Source organism: Papio anubis, chromosome 5 (assembly GCF_008728515.1).
Source record: "Papio anubis isolate 15944 chromosome 5, Panubis1.0, whole genome shotgun sequence".
Classification (NCBI taxonomy): Eukaryota; Metazoa; Chordata; class Mammalia; order Primates; family Cercopithecidae; genus Papio; species Papio anubis.
The window spans coordinates 81170085-81191082 of NC_044980.1; the positions used below are offsets into that span (position 1 = coordinate 81170085).

At 33.7% G+C, this 20998-nt stretch overlaps 1 protein-coding gene across 13 annotated transcripts in view; it reads right to left on the bottom strand.

The window, feature by feature from the left end:
* Positions 1–2330: 2330 nt before the first annotated feature.
* The window catches only part of TMEM161B (transmembrane protein 161B), a 73390-nt gene continuing 54722 nt past the window's right edge, over positions 2331–20998 (bottom strand). For 5 of the 13 annotated variants that reach the window (XM_021939543.2, XM_021939540.2, XM_003899908.5 and 2 more), the window contains 7 exons: positions 14229–14380; positions 13634–13694; positions 13013–13153; positions 10192–10305; positions 6086–6260; positions 4790–4886; positions 3221–3605 (listed from right to left, as the gene is read on the bottom strand). In XM_021939543.2, the coding sequence (XP_021795235.1) occupies positions 3328–3605; positions 4790–4886; positions 6086–6260; positions 10192–10305; positions 13013–13153; positions 13634–13694; positions 14229–14380 (1018 nt within the window). In that variant the 3' untranslated portion in view covers positions 3221–3327. Of the gene's footprint in view, positions 3606–4789; positions 4887–6085; positions 6261–10191; positions 10306–12999; positions 13154–13633; positions 13695–14228; positions 14381–20998 lie in introns of all 13 variants that reach the window. The other 8 variants (XM_021939547.2, XM_021939546.2, XM_021939545.2 and 5 more) reach the window with 5 other exon arrangements.

The window sequence follows — 20998 nt, forward strand, 5'->3', positions numbered from 1 at the left end:
AATCTATTCAGTGAAGTTCCAATTATAGATTTCATAATGAATTCTATTTATTGCTTCCTGGACCTGTCAATTCCATTAATGGATGAATATCTCTTCTGAATCACAACTGAGGAAGAAATGCCACTATTTTACCAATGATATTTGTATCAGAAACAATAAGACAATGAGCCCATTCTGCTTGCATGCATTGGTCATTTTATGCACATCAATTGGGATTCTGGGAGAAATACCAATATAATAAAAATGCACATGGATATTAAGATAAAATTATATGCTTTTCATTACAGACAAATCAATGGGGGTAGCAGGAAGAATACAGCTCTGATCTTATAGTGCAATTGCTAGCAAGTGGGAGAGTAGGAAAGACATGAACCAATAAATTGTCACAATCCTACTAATCATACAAAAGCAAGATTATAAGGGCAAACACATATAATAAAAATAACTATATGCTTTGAAGCATATTATAATGACTAAAGTATAAAATACAAAATAAAAGAACTATATTGGTCTAATTTGGGGATATTAAAACATTATTGGGTTTACATAAAGTACAAACCCTTTTGCATTTAGAGAACATAACTCTAGGTTGAAAGACAAAATGCATAAATAAACCAATTATTTCAAATTTGCTTTGAAAGGCTAAAAACACTAAACTAAATCTGTTAAAATAATACTTGGTTTGCCCAAGCCAGAGTATACTTAGAGTTTAAGTTTAAAAAGAATGAACTAACAGAACTTAAGGAATACACATTATTCCATCCAATAATGAATTCTATGTCTTTTACCCCATATTACTCCACTGTACAATCTTTGAAACTCAAAAGAATAACTTCAATTTTACTTTTTAAAAGGTAGCTCTTTGGTAAGAATGATTATAAATACCAGGTGAGATTCTTTTCTAGACCAACATGTGAGAACTTTCAGAAACAAAACAAATGTTAAATTTTGGTATCATCTTATTACAAAACAAACACATTTTGATGATGCTGATATCTCTCAAAATATATTTGAAATGCTTTCTTTGGAAATACACATGAAGCGTAATTAGGATATCTTCACAATTCATTTCAAAGAGTTTTATCCAGTTTAAGTACTTACTACTCAATTTTTAAAATGTTTTATTTTAGTTTCAGGGCATACGTGTGCAGGTTTGCTATATAGGTGTATTACACAATGCTGAGGTTTGGGCTTCTAGTGAACCCATAATCAAATAGTGAACATAGTATCCAACAGGTAGTGTTTCAACCCTTGTCTCCTTCCCACTTCCCCTCTTTTGGAATCCCTAGTGTCTATTATTTCCATTTTTATGTCCATGAGTACTCATTGTTCAGCTCCCGCTTATAAAAGAACATCTGGTATTTCATTTTCTGTTTCTGAGTTAGTTCACTTAGGACAATGGCCTCCAGCTTCATCCATGTTGCTGCAAAAAACATGGTTTCATTCTATTTTTATGGCTGCATGGTATTCTATGGTGCATACATACCACATATTCTTTATCCAATCAACCATTGATGGCCACTTAGGTTGACCCCATGCCTTTGCTACTGTTGAATACTGCTTCAATAACAGATCAGTGCAGGTCTCTTTTTGATAAAATGATTCCCTGTTATTTGGATTGATATCTAATACTGAAACTGCTCAGTCAAGTGGTAGTTCTATTTTTAGTCCTTTGAGAAATCTCCATACTGTTTTCCATAGGAGTGGAAGTAATTTACATCCCCAGCAGTGTATAAGCATTCCTTTTCTTTTAAAACATGGCTATTTCCAAAATATTTAAATCTACACCCAAAGACAGGAATTTGCTATATTAAAATTTTCAAATGAATGTGAACCTTAAGCCCTGAAAGTTATTCCAAAAGAAGGGTTTCAAACTTGCTTTCAACAGTGGTAACAGCACTGAAACATAAAGACAGCCTCCTAAGAGTTATATGGAAAAGTATTTATTCATTTATTTAAAAAGAGAAAAAAACTACCTTTGTTTATCTCTTATACATTTTACAATCTTGACCCTTCATTTTAAACTTTAGATGTAAAAAGAATCAAAAAGAGTTTTATTTTTTTTTCATTTCCCTTGAATGTTTCATTCAAATTATCTCAACTTTGGCCAGTAAAACAAAAATATTTCTTGTTCTAGAAACTACAAATTTAAAATGAGTCCTATTTAACCAAGGCATACATGATACCTGTAGACCTGATTTGGGAGGGAAAGATTCTGATTTTCAGAAATGACAGAAAAAGAATTTTAATTTGGGAGAAATTATTAAGCGTCCATAAAACTTTAAATACACTCACACATAGGCAATACAGATAAATTGCTTACTCTGCTGAACTTTCAAAATGTATTTTAATCTCATTCCAAAAAGAAATAAAATTTCTAGATACAAATACATCTCATTCAAGTCACTTTTTAACATACATTCTGCAACTTAAAATATTATAAGGATTCAATATTTTCATCTTTTATAATCTCAATATATTATATATTTAATATATAATATATATACAATACATACAGGTAGTCAGCAGGTTTACAAAGTAATTTCTTTAAAGTCTGATCAGTATTGATAAATATTTTTAGCCTATTAAAAGGAACTATTTAGGATCGTAGAATAAAATAAAATATGGCAGGTCCAAACCTAATGGCAAGACTACAAATGTTCATATGGCCAGTCATTTTAAAAGAACTCTCAAGTTGGGTAGAATATGTTTTAAAACAATACTCTTGCTATTCTCAAGCAGCAGTAGTTATATATTTTAACCATATTCATCTCCATTAAATTTAAAATAACTATGCAGCTTTCTTTACTGTAATATACAGTAGCTATCTCTTCCTTTCTGTTGGATTTTATTGTTTCAAGAGTAACTAATATATTACCAACAGAAGAGACTTTAGCCCCTTTCCCTCTCCTAAAGCATGGCTCAGTTTGAAGATTGTTCTATAGGCAGCCACTATGACTATCAACAGTACCATAATAGCATTAAAAGCAATCAGTAACTAGAGTCATGTGAGATGTTTCAAAGACTGCTGGAGGTTTCTGTAAACCAGGGTAATCAGAAATATTACCCTTGTAGATAGCCCTCTCCTACCAGTAAATACAAAGAGTTAAAATTCCAATGCCACAGTGTAACAGTTAACAATCTATTTTGTAATTTTAAATATTACAACATTAATTCACCCTGAGAATACAGAGGAAACATTTAATACAAGACATTCTGATTTTTTCCCCATTGTATTTGCTTTCTTCTGGTTTTCATCAGCCCTTTAAGGGCACAAATATTTGAATTTAAAGTGTGATTTGGATATGCTTTTTTGTTAACTGAGATTCATGCCACAGTCAGATACTGGTGATAGAAAAGCCCAAAAAGGCTTGTAGAAAAGAGGCAAGCAGCAATCCACCAGGTCAGAAAAGACAGAAGTCCTCGAAAAAGAAGAGGAGTAAAAATATTTTTTAAGCTGCTCAGTGCCACTGTTATTTGCGTAACAGTTACTTTCATCTTCCCTTCAGCTGATGGTAATTCAGAGTAAACAGAATTGGAAAGTAGACTATTATCCGCTGGTAAGGTAGAGATAGATTCTGGATAAATTCCCCAGGAATGATTACCTAGAAAATCGAAGACACAAATACAATTTGAAGAGTAACTAATTACAAAGCTTTTCACTAAAAAAAGATCTTTACTATATTTGAAATTAACAATAAGTTTAGAGGCATAGTACATCATTTTATGTTGAAAATAAAGTAAAATAATAATCCTTCTAGATCCCTAAAAAATTAACGTGACTAGAGACTATCTGGCCTCATCAGTAAAGGTACACATAAAAGCAAAAAGTCTGATATACTTTTAATTAATTGCACTAAAAATGGGTAAAACAACAAAAACAATTTCCTCATTGTATAAGAAATGAATCAGCTAACTCTACTGGAGTGACAAGGACAGATTCAAAAACTTCTGAGAAATATTTTCTACTTCTAGAATATTAAAATAAATTCCTTTCTCAGAAATTATCTATGATTTCAATATGAAAACCTATTAACAGCTTCCAGAAATTTTTTTCATCATATACTTTCCTATAGTGGACAGGATATGAGTCACTTAATTTACAACTGAACTACTTATCCCTTTACATTCCATAGATTCTTACAGGGCACCTACACCTATCATCAGGTCTATAACACCCACTAAATCCATGAAGCCAAATAATACTTTTAGTTCCTTTGGGTTTCTTAAACCCTAACAGTGGCTGATTGCCTGATCCAAAAAAGGGGAAATGATTAATGCAGTAATAGATACTTCTTGAATAACACCACATGGGGACTTGATAGCTTAATGAAGAGACTTGTAGAATTTTGTACTGAGAAATCTTCACCCTTTCAATGTAAGTTATCTAAACTAGAACTTACCATAGCATTCTGTAATTTATTTAAGTTTATAATTGCCTTGTAATAATAGAAATATTAGGCAATAACAAAACCTTAAATCATTCTCTTATAACACAAAAGTAACTAAGATCAACAGTGCTTACTAAAGTTACTGGGTAAATCTGAGACTTAACCTTTAGTAAACAATTCTTGAAGACAAAGCATAAAGTTATAAAACCATGGGTCTGAGTTTTCAAAATGAAAATGATAAATCACCTTCCACAGCTAAAACTTTCCCATGGTTCTTTTTTACAGCTTTTAAAAAGAGAAACAATTTTAAGAGTTGCATTTCTTTGTTGGTGACAAAAAGCCTTATTAATTATAGGTAGAAAGTAAAAGATGCTTCCTAGTTGCCAGGGCATGCCTACCTAGTGTTTTCAAAAGCAGAGTTGTGTGAAGCAGCATTACCAGAGGCGCCACATACTGCAGTGCAATGACACAAAGATAATAAAAGACTCGAGCCACCTGCAACCAACAACATTCTTAAGTGTCTAATACAACTGACATGTTAGGAGTGAATTAAACTTTCATATAATTGTCATACCAAAATGTTTAAGAGATAATCCTTTCACAAGAAGGAAGCTAAATGTCAATGCTAAATGTCCCCAAAATGACTCTGGGAAGGCTCAATTTGAAGACAAGGTTTTAGAATGTGAGAACATTAAAATAGATTCCTTAAAAATAATTCTTAAATGATGTATATATATTGGAGAAAATAATGACTAAGATTCAAATGGTATACATTTACTCATATTTCAAAGATAAAACAAAATGTAAGGGCATCTACCTAAAATATCCAACTAAATAACAATAGTAGGCAGAGTCACATATGAGCATAAATCCCTCATAAATAAAAAATTAAGTCCCCATTCTACATGAACATATTTGAAGTCAAATTATGGAAAATATAAAAATATATAAAAGGTAAAACAGGAAAAAAGTTGTCTAAATCTTAATAAATGCCTCTAACTATGGAGGTGAATAAAAAATTGGAGCTGGTTGGGCATGGTGGCTCAGCCTGTAATCCCAATCCTTTGGGAGGTGATGCAGGAGGATTGCTTGAGCTCAGGAGTTCAAGACAAGCCTGGGCTATACAGAGAGATGCTGTCTCTACAAAAAAATAAAATAACAATCATAATAATAAAAGGAGGTAGCTAAAACTACCTCTCTTAAAGAAAGATACAATCAAGTTATTGGTCCATTATAGTGGCAGATGGATTCCTTGTCCTTTTCTTCTGTGGAAGCCTCAAATAAATTAAATACTTACATTTCATATTCAAGTACATTTAAAATGAATAAATGTAGCCACTAAAAGTAGTATTTCCTACTCTTTAAGTCTTAAAGTCTGGACAATATGTTATAACGTCTTTCAAATCAATTAGAAGGGTCCCACTTAGCAATATTAGGCATAAAACAGCTTTGTACCACCCACTGTATGACACCAAGCACTTAAGGCAGGAAGAAGAATTAAGACCCCTTCCTTCACGTGGCACCAAAATCAGAAAAAGGTCTCTTTAATATCTGTTAGCTTAAGATTGTTTTGTTTATTTACAATAAGAATAAGACGGGTTGAAATACTATCTACTAAAGGAAACTAATATTTTTCTTTTTTCTTAGAGTGTGGTTTTTGCTATTTTTCATTTTGACTAGGATATAAAACTTACCATTTTCTGTAGCTCAACTGTACTTATTCGCCCTGCTTCTTTCTTCATCTGATCCACACATTTTTGGGCTAAATTTAAATAAGCTTGCAGGTGACTACGCATCATGGCCAACCGCAAAGCACACAGCAGGATTATTAACCAGAGTCGCAGAGTATCAAATGTGGCTTCTGTCATTCTACAGATCAAAAAGTTGATATAGTGCTCTCAAAGACAACAATATGCTAGCATGCTTGTTGTATGTTAATGCTCACCATATAAAATATAAGAAGTCTATACTTAGTAACAGTTAGACACACAAAAGAATCTGACTCTGCCATAGACTTATCTGTATAATACTTTCACTTGAGTAACAGAACTAGATAAATGTATTATGAAAGCATAAGAAGTTAACAGGTATCTAGAAGAAAAAAGTAGAGCAATACATGATACCCTTTTCTCTATATACCCTCCTCCATGGATAAAAACTGGCTGTGACATGAAAAGAGAAGTTGGGGAAAGCAAGAAAACTGCAGGGATTGCCTGTGGGACTAATCAAGTCCATCACCAAACATCATTGGGTACAGCTTTGCCTGATCATACACCTATTTGCATGGGATCTTCCACTCTGCTGAGCCTTCACTTGGGACCACTGGAAAATCAAAACTTCTGATACATTATGAAGATATCAGATGCCTGAAATTCCTCTACAACAATTCATTTAACTTGTTATGCATTGAAGCTGGCTCGGTTCTAAGCAATTCCTCAAACTTAAGGTTAGGATTCTAGGTGAAAACACATAACGTAAAGACATCATTTCGCACTTTGGGAGGCCGAGACGGGCGGATCACGAAGTCAGCAGATCGAGACCATCCTGGCTAACATGATGAAACCCCGTCTCTACTAAAAAAAAAAAATACAAAAAACTAGCCGGGCGAGGTGGCGGGCACCTGTAGTCCCAGCTACTCGGGAGGCTGAGGCAGGAGAATGGCGTAAACCCGGGAGGCGACATCGTTTCAGAAACCAGATCACTGATGAGGGCTGCTTAAAGAATTTTAGAAAGAAGAGATAACTTCTGATGTCCTTTTGGTGTTTAATGTTTTTAAAAGACCATGGGTTTCTGCTCTGATGAAGAAATACATTGCAAGTAATTTGAATGTAGTGACTAGACCACCCTTGGCATCTAGTCTTATATCTAGTACCTACCAGGCACTTAATATGACCGTTGTAATGCACAGACTGATTTGCCAGGTAAAACCTGGAACTGAGAAGGGTCTCCCTGAAATTCGTAAGAACATGAGGTAGAATGGATGCATATAAAGAAGAACAAATGAGAAAATATTTACCAAAAAAAAAAAAAAAACCTCATAACTAAAACTATAATATAGGAAAATTTGAAGTGTAATATTTTGCTCGAACTGTTAATGAAATGGAGTTAAGAAATGGGGATGGGACAAAGGCTTTACTTTATAAACTCTCTCTTTTTATTAAGTCACGAGGGGACATGGACATAAAATTCCAATGGAAATGCACTGTTGGCTAAGAAAGATAAAGGCGTAACATTTTATCAACATGTTTCCACTACAATGAACAATGAGATTAGGGAGCCATCATGTGAGGGTAACAGTACATAAGACACAAGCCCACCCACAGCCTTGACCCTTTCCTGGGGACCTATAAACAATACTGTGCTCCCTCCAGTTGTGCAACAAGGACAACTAACTGGGAGCAGCCTGAAGACAGCTATTTCACAGCCTTTGAGGATAACAGGTAATGTGAATGAAAGGAATAGAAGGTAGTGAACTAGAAAATTATTTGCTCAGTTTATGGGTTCAGGATTTAGGATAATAGTCATTAAATAGTACTTTCTAATTAGATTATTCAGTATCATCATAAATATCTGAAAAATTGATCTGATAGAGTATCTCAAGAAGGAGCATGAGGAGGGGCTTAAAGTACACAGGTAAAGCACAGGCAGAAGAAATCACCCTAAATTCCTGATGCCATTCTGAGCTTTCCTGTATATGCTGTGCTCTTTTTATGAGGTTATAAGCACACATGGACTCTGTTTACCAATATTTTATTTTTTTTCAATGCTTTATCAGAACACATGATGGACTCAAATACATTTCTGGGTTGAAACTACATTATACCATATTTTTTGCTTCTGATTACAAAGACCTTTCCACAAATCAATTTGTCTGTGACAGAAGAACCTGTCACTTCATTTTTCCTTCATCCTACCCTCTTTGATGGGAAGCCATTTTTCACAATCTACCATATGCACTTTAGATTTTTAACAACAATTAAAAACTGCCTCTAATAACCATGAATTCAAATTAAAGAATAATAAAAGAGAGCAGAGGTAAAACCATAGAAAGAGAACCTCAGGTCTTTATGTACAAACCACATTTTTCCTATAATTTAATATACACACAAGGGAAAAGTTCCTTATTCCCATTTCCATTAAATAAAGTATTCACTACTAATGAATCCACATGTAATTTAATCAGACTGGAAGTGGGAAGTGAATGTTGGTATAACTACCAAGTGTTTTATGTACACACGATTTGGCTGAATAACCTTAGTCAAATTATTTAACCTCTGAGCCTGTTATTTCATTTATAAAACAGGATGAGAACAACAACATATGCACAATTACCATAAAAAGATACAATATGTAAAGTATCAATATCTCACATAATAACTGGTATAAGTGTATCATAAATGCTAGTTTCCTTATTTTCTCAATTTAACTAAGGCAAATATAAAATCAGAGAACATAATGACAGGAGTATGAAATCCAGTTTCCACGACCAAATTTCAAGGAAGGATTGGGAATGCTTTCAGTATCAAAGATATGAATTAGCAGTTTCTCTGAGATTTTTCTAGAACCCTAGGATCCTTAGAATTACTCTTCAATACTTAAGGAATCTGTCAAGTTAAAATTACCATTAAGGTAATTAGTGTATATCGGCAGGGGGGAAGCATTACTTTTTCAGTGGCTATTTCCTGGGTTCAACAGGATTAAATCTAAAAAGAAAAATTATCATGGTCATCACTGATTTTATATATACTCCAAGAAAAACTGGTACCAGGATCTAAAAGAAGTACACAATATAAAAGGTACACTGCAGAGTCAACGACTAGTCAAGTATTTCTATTTTAATTCTGATGAGGCAAAGCAGTGAAAAGAACATTTATTAAGCACTTAATTCCAGCTGGTTGCATTACATGTGTTCTTTCATTTACTCCAATGATAACCTTGTGAGGTAGATACTATTATCTTCGTCTTCCACATGGGGAAACAGAGGCTCAGTGGTTAAGTAATCTGCCTCAAGCAAAGATTTTAGTGAGGAGGAGAGCTGGAGTTTGGACCAGTTCTGTCTGAAACTTTCTATTACTCTAACAGTTCTACAAGGCTAACATATCAAGTCTAGTTATTAACGCCTATTAATAAACTGTTTGTTTCCTCACCATCTTCTGCTAAAATATAGTTGCCTAACTATAGAACTATAAACTAGTATTAGATAATAATGTTAAGGTATTAGTATTAGATAATTTTGTTAGGTATGATGATATTATTGTTATATAGGAAAATATCCTTATTTTTTTTAGAGGTGCAAGCTAAAGTATGAAGGGATAAAACTGCTATGTCTCTAATTTAATTCAAAAATGCTTCATCAAAAAACAAAATAAAAAATGGATTAAGCAAATATGGAAAATGTTAACAACTGTCAAATATAGGGGTTGAGTATATGAGTTTCCATTTACACTACTTTTTTTCTCCATAATTTTCACAATTAAAACAAAAGAACTCCAGAAAGTATCTAAACAATAGGCACAATGACAACAGAAAAATGATGATGACTGGACGTAAAGAAGAGAAAAAAAACAGTGTATAAGATAATATTAGTGCAAAGTAATAAACATTAACATTAACTAATAAAGATCACAAAAATGTTAAATGATGCTCTGTAGCTTCAATTTTCTAACACATCTTTTAGCATTCCTATTAATGTCTGAAAAATACAGTGTCCTGATTTTATCACTGAAAAACAAATACAGTAAATAACATTTAGTAAAGCAGTTTTGGTGATAAAAATCAGCTTTCAAATGCCCATACTTACAAAGGGATACTTTCTTTACCCAGTGGTGGGTTCATAATGTAGTCTTTGGTGATTGGTTTTACCCAGAGCAGAACCATAAATAAAGGTGCCAGGAAGTTGATATGAAGTAATGTTCTGAAAATATGTAAGAAATAAATATAAAAATTCAGAAACAACATGTGCTAATAAACTACAGAAGCTTGGGTCTTACTAAAATGGAGGTAGGAACTTATTTGCAATATTCTACTACTTACGGTACTACTGTCACCATCATTTTATATTTATCATTATGATTTAACACTGATTTGAGCCTGTGAGATATTATGTCATTATCTTAATTTTTCAAATGAGAACATTTAGATGCGGAAAAGTTAAATGACTTGCTCTTGGCAATAACAGGCCAGAGGTAAATACAGGACTAAAATTCAGATTTGTTCACTTCTATTCTAGTATTCTTTAGTAATCCCATACTTTATTCCTGATTTAATAAGCAGGTATTTAATGATTCTAACTTTAGATAGTCAATGAATCTAATGGATTTTCAGTACAGAAGAGTCATCTGATACTTTCTAGTGCAAATGAAACAAAGTGTCTCCTCATTATCTACAAGTAAATGATAGTGATTAGCCAGGTCCATATGACTAGAAGGCATATGGCAGATGGAACCTACTCCAACAACCTGCAACTGAGGAACCTTTCAATGTGTAATGATCATGTATAATTTTTAATTTCCATTGTTAAAATCATAAGTGATTCCACATTTTAATTTCTTTTTGAATGAGTATGAACACACTTGAAATAATTTCCCTATCCCATATATATATATATCTCAAAAAAATTTGCATTACTCCTGACAAGGCAATATACCTAATACAGCAAAGGTTTCAGGTCTGCACTATAACTTCATTGTTAATTGTCCAAGTTTGTACCCTACAGAGACAGATGGCTGATGAACATTTTTGTTATTTTAGAAAAAAGGCAAATTCTTCACACATTTTATTACCATAAACTGCTTTCATTATCAACCACACTTAAGAGCTAAACTGGAGGATTCAAAATACACACAAACACCACATTTTAAAGTATTACTACACAGGCAAATGACAGGGATCTGTGTGAGTGAACAGGGCTGGGTCAGGAAGCCATGAACACCTGACAGGGAAAGGCAGAACTCTCGCTCTAACCTCTGATATGAAAACAGGTCCTAGTGCCTGGCCATGGGGGTGAAGAGAATGCTGCTCTTTGTGCCAGTCATGTTATTCTCACAACAGAACTAGCTTGCCCACACCCTTATATCAAGGCAGAGTGCTACAACACAATGAGGGGCTGCAATAACTGAAAATAAAATCCCAAATCCCCAAAGGGAAAAAATCTTAAAACGAAGCCACATTTTACTAAAAAGGGCACTAAAATGTGTGCTCCACCCCCAACCACCACTAAATGCTTTAAATGTTTTTATAAAGTGATTCTTTCATCCCACAGCCTGGGTAAACCATCGGATGTGGGGAAGAAAGAAGCAGTATTAGGTATGCAGTGTTGCTAGGGAACACTCTAGTATCAAGGAGCAGCCCACAGCGGTTTCAGTAGCTTGTGAAGGGCTCCCCTCCACCCACCCTTTTCAGCTTATTTAAATCATAACACTGGGGTTAGTGGACTGAAGTGTGTGTGTAGAGAGGAGGGGGAGAACCAGGTTTTGTCTTAAAAGAAGCCATTAGGGAGACGGGTGGTGGGAGAAAGGCAGGATGTAGCCAAAAGCACGCTGAGTAAAAGAAGGAAAAAAAGAAAAAAAAGAAGGATGAAGGAGTGTGTAGTGGAAGGTGACAATAGGTAAACACACGTATAAAGCATATGTAGAAAAATGGAAGTGAGGTTAAAAAAAAAGACAGTCAAAATTAAATTAAAGGGAAATGACATAGGTAACAGAGACAAGAATGTGCAAAGACTAAAGACTCAGCCTCATTAAAAATAGGTTTTAAAGAATAGAAATGTTAGGAAATAAGATCACCCAGAGAAACTTAATGATTATAAATACACATATCAAAATGAAATATTCTCAAGTTGGGCTTCTACTGCAAAACAAAACGACGAGACAGGAACTTTGATCTGAATATGAGTTGAAGTAGATATAAACCTATCTTTCTGCCAAGATGTCTACATCAACAACAAAAAAAATCTGTGACAACCACAGAGAATACAGTAAATGGGCTTTGAACTACATATAAAGATGAAATATGACTTGTCCAAACTAACGTAGAATTTCAGAACTAAAATAGAATTTGGTAGTTAGAAGTAATGTACAACATATAACATTGTAGAGTATTAACAATTCCAAAATAATGTATTATTTTAATAAGAGTCAATAAGCAGGTCAATAACTTAAGGAAAACAAACATCTCTTACATACAACTTTAAGTTTTAAAATGTTTTTAAATAAAATTTTACATTAAAAAGTTAATTTAAATAGATTCATATAAAAACTTAAAACAATATTTTAAAGTAAAATGATCTTATTTTTTAAGAGAAATTTCTATGGAGCCTCAGTTTAGTTGTAGAGATTGCAATGTAAGCCCCTGAATTAGAAAGAACATAAATTTTGAGATGTTCATTTTAACAGGCAAGACAAATTTAGTAACTGATGGTGTATCTTTTTAAATACAAGACTTAAAATTTAGAAGCAAATAAAAGAAACTTGCTTATAGTTGAAAGAGGAAGTAATGTGACATCAAATAGTTATTTATTAATTTTCAATACAATAATTTATGATTACATTACAATATTATACCTTCATTAAGATGGAAAACATATATTTATCTGCATGTGCTTATGTACATTTTCCGCTTACTGTGTAATTTTTTCTGTTGCCAAATTCAGGGCATCCAGATGCATTTGAGCCAGCCGTAATCCAGGAAATGTCAAAAAAGCCCCAATGAGTGAACAGAAAATAGCCAGGAAAAATTTGAAAGTAAGTTTTGAAACAGGACTCCTAAAAATAAAATTTTCAAAGAAGCTGATAAATTTTTATAATTAGCTTTCGAAGAATTTCCTTTCTTCTAATCAATTATGTTACAAACAACAATAACAGTAAAACAAAGCAAATTTCTACAAAAAGATTGCTATTATTCAAGTACCTATAATGGATTCTGGTGAACTGTAAACTAAATGAGGCATCTCTTTAGTCGCAGTCACAACAACCTAACTTACACATTCAACAAGGAATTGATATATAACTTGGATAGAAATTTAATCTTTTGAGGGAGATGAATTTAAGAAATGCAAATTTATATAAGAATTCTATGAAAGATACTAACTTTATATAGTCATAAAAATTATGAGTAAGGATGTTTCTAGAAGTGACAGTCCAACTTAAAACTCTTTACTAATTTAAAACAGCTATAGTAAATGCTGCTTTATTAAAAATATAAAATGTTAAATTTAAATAATGCTTAATTTTTCAAAGACTTACTGAGATTCTAAACCTTGCTTTTCAAGAAACTGCATCGCACTGTCTGAAAAATTTGTAAACCCTGTAGGAAAAAAAAAAACAAAAACAGATTACTCTTATCACAGATATGAAATATAGAATCTTTCTGTGGAAATAAAATGCTAGAAAACAGAGCATCTTAAATGTTGAAGTGACTAGCTTAGCTCTTTCATGTGTTAATTAGTATGCCATAACGCAATAAAATTTGGTTATTAGCAGGAACAGGCTTTGAAAACATCCCTTTGATATTTGTACATTCCATGAGTGTGCATAAAATTTGCATTAATTCTTTAACTATGTGAGTAAACTTTAGCATTACAGAAACTTATTTAACTGTAAGGAAAAAAATGAGACAGTATTTTTGGAAAACATATTAATTAAAAACTTAGCTAAAACAAAAGCAAAAAAAGAAGATCTTAATTAAGAATAATAAAGGTTAATTATTTAGAACATTACAGAGTATACACTTTAAATTTAATTTTAAATATTTATCAGATATAAAACTTAAATACTGAGGTCAAAAATATTAGCATTAGAGAAAGCAAAATTGATTTTTAAAGTTGTATGAAACTATTACCTGTTTCAAGTCCAAATTCCAGATAATTTTCTGTTACAATCAATACTGCCATTGCTTTGACAAAGAAAAAAAATCCAAAGGTGACACAAACAGATCTTTCACCACCATCTTCTACTTTAAAATAGTGTGTAGTTAATGAAAATAGAACTTTGCTGCAGAAGGAAAAGTTCAGGAAAAACCACAATAACTTCATGGGAACTATACACAACGATCTTGATAGGACTTGATTCCAATAAAATCTGACTACAACATTTATTTCTAAGTGGAGTTTATAACATTTTTAAATTAAGGAAAAGAGCACCCACATACTAAGTTATAGCTAGGGAATGTATTTCTAGTTTATCTCACTCAAATTTTACTAGAAGATTATTTCAAGATTTTTATGCAATACGTACTCAGTGACATGAAAAGCCAGGGTAGAGGTTATTCTAGAGAACTGTCTTTATTAGGCATGTCTGTTAAACCAGTTTACATTTATAATTAAACACATAACACAGGAATCATCCATAATAATTCAACAAGTTAAAACCCGAGAATTTTACTAGTAGCTATTGTTGATCTGTAGTATGAAAACTAAATGTCTGGGATCACCACTTCACATTAGTATTAAGCGAAAATCTTTAGAGAAAACAAGTTCCAACTGAGTATTCAAACACAGCCAAAGTTTCAACATGCTCATCTATTAAAACAGGCTGAAGAGATTATCTTATCTGAACCATCCCGACACACACACAAATTGATTTAATCAAGGTTAAATCAGTGCGTGGCCCAAAGCTAGAACTCAGATCTCCATTATACACCAAATTGTTCTCCTTGAAATCGCAAAACAAACAAAATAAGGTGCTTGGCAAACAAACCTAGAAAAGCAATCTTTACGTAAACTTTATGTCAAGCATGGAAAATAACAGCTATCATTTAGTACTTGCCATGTGCCGGGCAATACCAATTAACTTTTAATTCTCACATTAACCATATTATTATTGCTACTTTACAGACACTTAAAAAAACTTAAAAAAACAAAACAAAACAAATTGTGGGCCAGGTGCACTGGCTCACGCCTATAAACTTCCAACACTTTGGGAGGTCTAGGTGAGCAGATCGCCTGAAGTCAGGAGTTTGAGACCAGCCTGGCAAACACGGTGAAATCCCATCTCTACCTAAAACGCAAAAATTAGCCAGGCATGGTGGCACATGCCTGTAGTCCCAGCTACTCGGGAGGCTGAGGCAGGAGAATTGCTTGAATCCAGGAGATGGAAGTTGCAGTGAGTCTAGATAGCACCATTGCACTCCAGCCTGGGCAACAAGAGTAAAACTCTGTCTCAGAAAACAATCAAACAAACAACAACAACAAAAAACAACTGTGGCAGAGAGGTAAAAGTAAAAACCTCAAAATCACAGCTAGATTAGAGAAAGTTGAGATTTAAAACTAGACAGTCTGGATCTAGAATCTGTGCACTTAACAATTGATTATATTGCCTCTAAAAAACTGTACATAGCACCTAAGTCAATGTGGTACTTATAGCAGTAACACATAAAATCTTTTCAAAATAGAACGCCCTGACAGAAGTAAAGAATTAAAACATTCTCATCATCAGAAGAATCCTTTCATATATATCTTATACACACAGTCTGAAGGTAATTTTATACAATATATTTAATAATTTTATGCGTGAAGAAAATTTTGACTGCATTTTAACTGCAATCTCTCACTTGAGGCCAGGTGTAAAGTTTTCTACTTCTGGTGTCATGCCAGTACTGGAAAAGTTTCAGATTTTGGAGCATTTTGGATTTTGGACTGTAATGCTCAACCTGTATCAAACAATACAGGTCCATCCATCTCTTTCTTGGCATTATAACGAAGAGCTTACATATTAGAAGAGGACAAAGAAAGATGAATATAGTCAAGCTGCAAAACCACAACTGAATTGCTTTTAAGATACAGCGATGATCTCTAATAGCCTAAATGCTTTAAACCCAGGTTTGAAAAACACTGCTTTATTTTTACTGAAAATGTTTACTAGAATCTATAAGGAGACAATTTCCAACTTCTTTGCTTACACTGAAAAACAAAATAGTATCTTTGGCCAAAAGTGGTTCCAAATCATCAGAATAAAATTTCCCAAAAATTACACCTACCACTGCACTTTGTTATCCTAGAATACTGAAATTACAAAATATGTCAACACTAAAGGAAAACAAAATTATATGCAGCCTGATCCAGACATGAAGCATGATCTTGCACTTATCACTAATGCTTTACAGTCTCACACCACAAATGCCTAAAATGGTATAATCACTGCATCCTCACTTCATATTGCATACTGGATAAATCTTAAAAACCAAATTATTTATTGAGTTCCATATTAGAACACCATCTCCCAATAACCCATATGTAATACTATGATCTGGCCACACCCACATGTTCAAGTTTTCATTCCATAGTCCCCAAATCTTCACCTTAATCAGAATAGTGTACTTACCATCTCCTGAGTGTCATCACTACACTGTCTTCGATCATTATCTATCATCTGAACTGCCCTCTTCCCTCCTCCTACCTAATCCAAGACTCAACAAAAGCTCCACATCTTTCACGATACTTACCATTACCTTCTCAGCTGAGGCCATTCTTTTCCTCTTTGGAACTTATTGTATCACTTACTAATATAATTCACTTGCCATGTAATCAATATACTATTTTAAACTATAGTGTGACCAAGTTGTAAAGAAAGCATTCTCTAGACCTAGAGTGTTTGGCTTAATTCTTGTTCTACTCTTACTAAACTACGTGATCTTCTACATGAAAATTAATTTCTCCGTGTCTCAGTTTCTTCATTTGTAAAATGCCGCCACCACACACAACCTCACAGGGTTATTTTGAAAATCAAAGATTAAATCATCCTAGTTCTCAGCAACAACTTAAATGTTTTCTAGATAACTGAATTAAATATTTAACATGTAATACCAAAACTATGGGAATGTATACAAAAACATATGGATCAATACAATACAAACAGATAATGATACCATTCCTGATTGTGTTTAAATCTTTAAGATTCGATAATTTAATTTAAGAGGTACAAGATTAAGAAGTATACAGGCAGTGATGTGGCGTGCACTGACTTCTATGTAAGTGGCAACTGCGCTCACAACTCTCCACTGATTTTCTTTCTATGCAGCCAGACCACTCTGACTCCAGCAGAAGACTAAGATTTTTGCCTCTGAAGAAACTGAACCTGAGGCACAGGAGAGTACAGATTTAGTCAACTGCATCAAAAACAGGATGATCAGGTGAAAGTCTACACTCAAAGGCAGTACTAACCTTGGAAACATGTGTAGCAGGTTTGTACACTCCAGGCAGGAGATTAAGAGATTCTCCTCTAGAGAAACTGAAAAGCCTCAAGGAAAAGATCAATAAACAATGACACTTTGGGCTACCTAAAATAAAGCTGGCTTTAGTATTACCAAGTTATTCCTTAGTGAAACTAACCAAGCCCTAATTATATACAGAGCTTCCAATCAGCTTTTAATGGCCATCTCTTAAAAATGAAAGGAATCCTCAGACATTAAAAAAGGAATTGGAAAACATTTTCTATAAAAGACCAGATAGTAAATACTTCAGGCTTTGTGGTCCATATGCAGTCTCTGTAGCATATTCTTCTGCCTACTTTGTTCCCCTAATACTTTAACAATGTCAAAAAGCCATTCTTAGCTCAAGAGCTGTACAAAAACAGGCTGCAACCCAGATACTGCAAGTCATAGTTAGGCAATATCTGTATTAGAGCATCACATCTTATTTAAAAAAGAAAGAGCTAAAATCAGCAACAGAAAAAAAGTAACTTCAAGAAAAAAAGAGATGATAAAGGCAGCAGAATGAAGTTTAGATATATAACTATATATACAGCAACAGATACACACATTTTTATTTAGGTATTTATAAACATAGGATATGTATATTTCATAAAGCTAGACAAAGATAAATGCATCTTTGAAATAAGAGCAGGATGCTATGAAAAAGGAATGGTTAGGCATCAACAAGAAACAGGACAGGAAAAATAAGAAAAAAAAATTAAAAGTTCCATCAAGCAGAACAAAAAGACAAAATGAAAAGTAAGACAAGGCCAGGCATGGTGGCTCACACCTGTAATCCCAGCACTTTGGGAGGCTAAGGTGGGCAGATCACCTGGGGTTAGGAGTTCAAGACCAGCCTGGCCAACAGGGCAAAATCCTGTCTCTACTGAACATACAAAAATTAGCCGGGCATGGTGGTGGGTGCCTGTAATTCCAGCTAACTCGGGAGGCTGAGGAAGGAGAATTGCTTGAATCCAGGACATGGACGTTGCAGTGAGCCAAGATCGCACCACTGCACGCCAGCCTGGTAACAGAACAAGATTCCGTCAAAAAAAAAAAAAAAAAAAAAAAGAAAAAGAAAAAAAAAAAAGACAAAAGCTGATGAGAGGTTAATCCAGAACATACATCTGACTAACAAAAGTGAGACAGAGAAAGAAAATGGGAGTGGAGGGACAGAGAGAAGAAATTCTCAAAGACATAATCAAAGAAATTTTCTAAACTTGATGTTTCCAAATTAAAGAGCCTACCAAAAGCTCACCACAAAGAAGTAAAAAAGATCCTCATGAGGTACATCATCATGAACCTTCAGAAACAAGAACAACCAAGAGACAACTGTAAAAGTTTCCTCAGAAGAACAATAAAGCAAAATTAGGTATATGCAAAAGATTAAATATCACCATAAGTAAATCTTTTTTTTTTTTTTTTTTTTTTGAGACGGAGTCTCGCTCTGTCACCCAGGCTGGAGTGCAGTGGCCGGATCTCAGCTCACTGCAAGCTCCGCCTCCCAGGTTTATGCCATTCTCCTGCCTCAGCCTCCCGAGTAGCTGGTACTACAGGCGCCCGCCACCTCGCCCGGCTAGTTTTTCGTATTTTTAAAATAGAGACGGGGTTTCACCGTGTTAGCCAGGATGGTCTCGATCTCCTGACCTCGTGATCCACCCGTCTCGGCCTCCCAAAGTGCGGGGATTACAGGCTTGAGCCACCGCACCCGGCCCGCCATAAGTAATTCTTAATAGCATTTTTCAAGGTTGAGGACAATGGAGCAATGCCTTCAAAATTATGAAGAAAAATACGGATAACCTAGAATTCTATAACCAACCAAATGCCAACAACAGAATGAGTATAAAATTAACTTTCAAAACTGCAAAGTCTAAAAATAGCTACCTACCCCACATGCATGCTTTAGCAGAAAGCGCCACCAAAACATTTCAACAAATCAAGAAATAAAAACACTAAATTGTAATAGGAAAGAAAAGTCAAGGACAGGTAGTACAATTTCCTCAGGAGGTTTACCTTCAAGCTGAAGATAAGCTTCCAAATGATAAACAGGTTCAATTTTTAGGTCTAAAATGGCAAATTTCTCTCAGATTTAGAATAACAACTTAAATAACATATACTTATAAAAGTACTATTATGGGCTGGGTCCAGTGGCTCACACCTGTAATCTTAGCACCTTGGGAGGTCGAGGTGAGCAAATTGCCTGAGCTCAGGAATACATGACCAGCCTGGGCAATGTGGTGAAACACCATCTCTACTAAAAATAAAAAAAATTAGCCAGGTGTGGTGGCCTATAGTCCCAGCTACCCAGGAGGCTGAGGCACAAGACTCACTTGAACCCAGGAGGCTGAGGCTGCAATAAGCCAAGATCACGACTTCACTCCAGCCTGGGCAACGGAGAGAGACTATCTCAAAAAAAAAAAAAGAAAAGTACCATTATGTTTCAACTTAGTTTATAAACTGCTTTAAAGGCCCAATTCTCAAATTAAGAAAACACTGTCTATACGCTAACATCCCGAGATTGTTCAAAGATATTTTATCAATGCTCTTTTGAGAAGAAAAGAAATAGACCCATATTCCAAGAAGAAATATTTTGTTGCTAATACACAAATATGATAAATAGTATCCTAAAGAATAAACACAGAGATTTCTCAAAAAACTTTCACAAATTTATGATTATCTCTTTAAAACAGAACATATTTCCACTCAACTAAGTGATTTTTATGCAAACTGAGTTTTTCTGTTCTGTGAAAAAAGATTCTATTGTTTTTCTGACCATTGCTACTAAATAAAATCCCTAATTTTTTTTCTATTCAAATAATCAAATCTTCCATGTTTGTTTTTCCATAAGAAAAGGCAACTAAAATACTCAAAATACATTATACTTCACATTCTACATTGCAAAGAAACCTACAAACTATACCAAGAACTTATTACACATATACACTGAAAACTAAGTACATTAATCCTAATGACCTATTAAGTAAAAGTCTTAAAAATAATATGATTGTATCTTCCAATGTTAAAAAAATTTTTTTAACAAAAATAATTTTAAACTAAAACATTTTTCATACTTTCTTAGATATGCAAGTTCCATTACTTTAATTATAGAGAAAAAGAACCTAAAATTCCCTTAGATATATGCAAAAAAGTATCATGCATGTTTAAAACGCCATTCCACAAAAAAAAGCTTAGAGCCAGCCTCAACCTAACCAGACTGTAAAGAGAAATAATAGCCAAAAATTTCTAAAAGCATAATATACAACCTTTATTTAAAATACAAAATAAAACTATCTTTTAGTTTCAGAAAAATTTTTATTTTCAGAACAAAATTTTAGTTTCAGAAAAAAAAATATCACTTTGCAGCTAAAAGAGCAAAGTCAGACTCAATTATAAATTAATAAACAGAAATAATGTCCTATTAC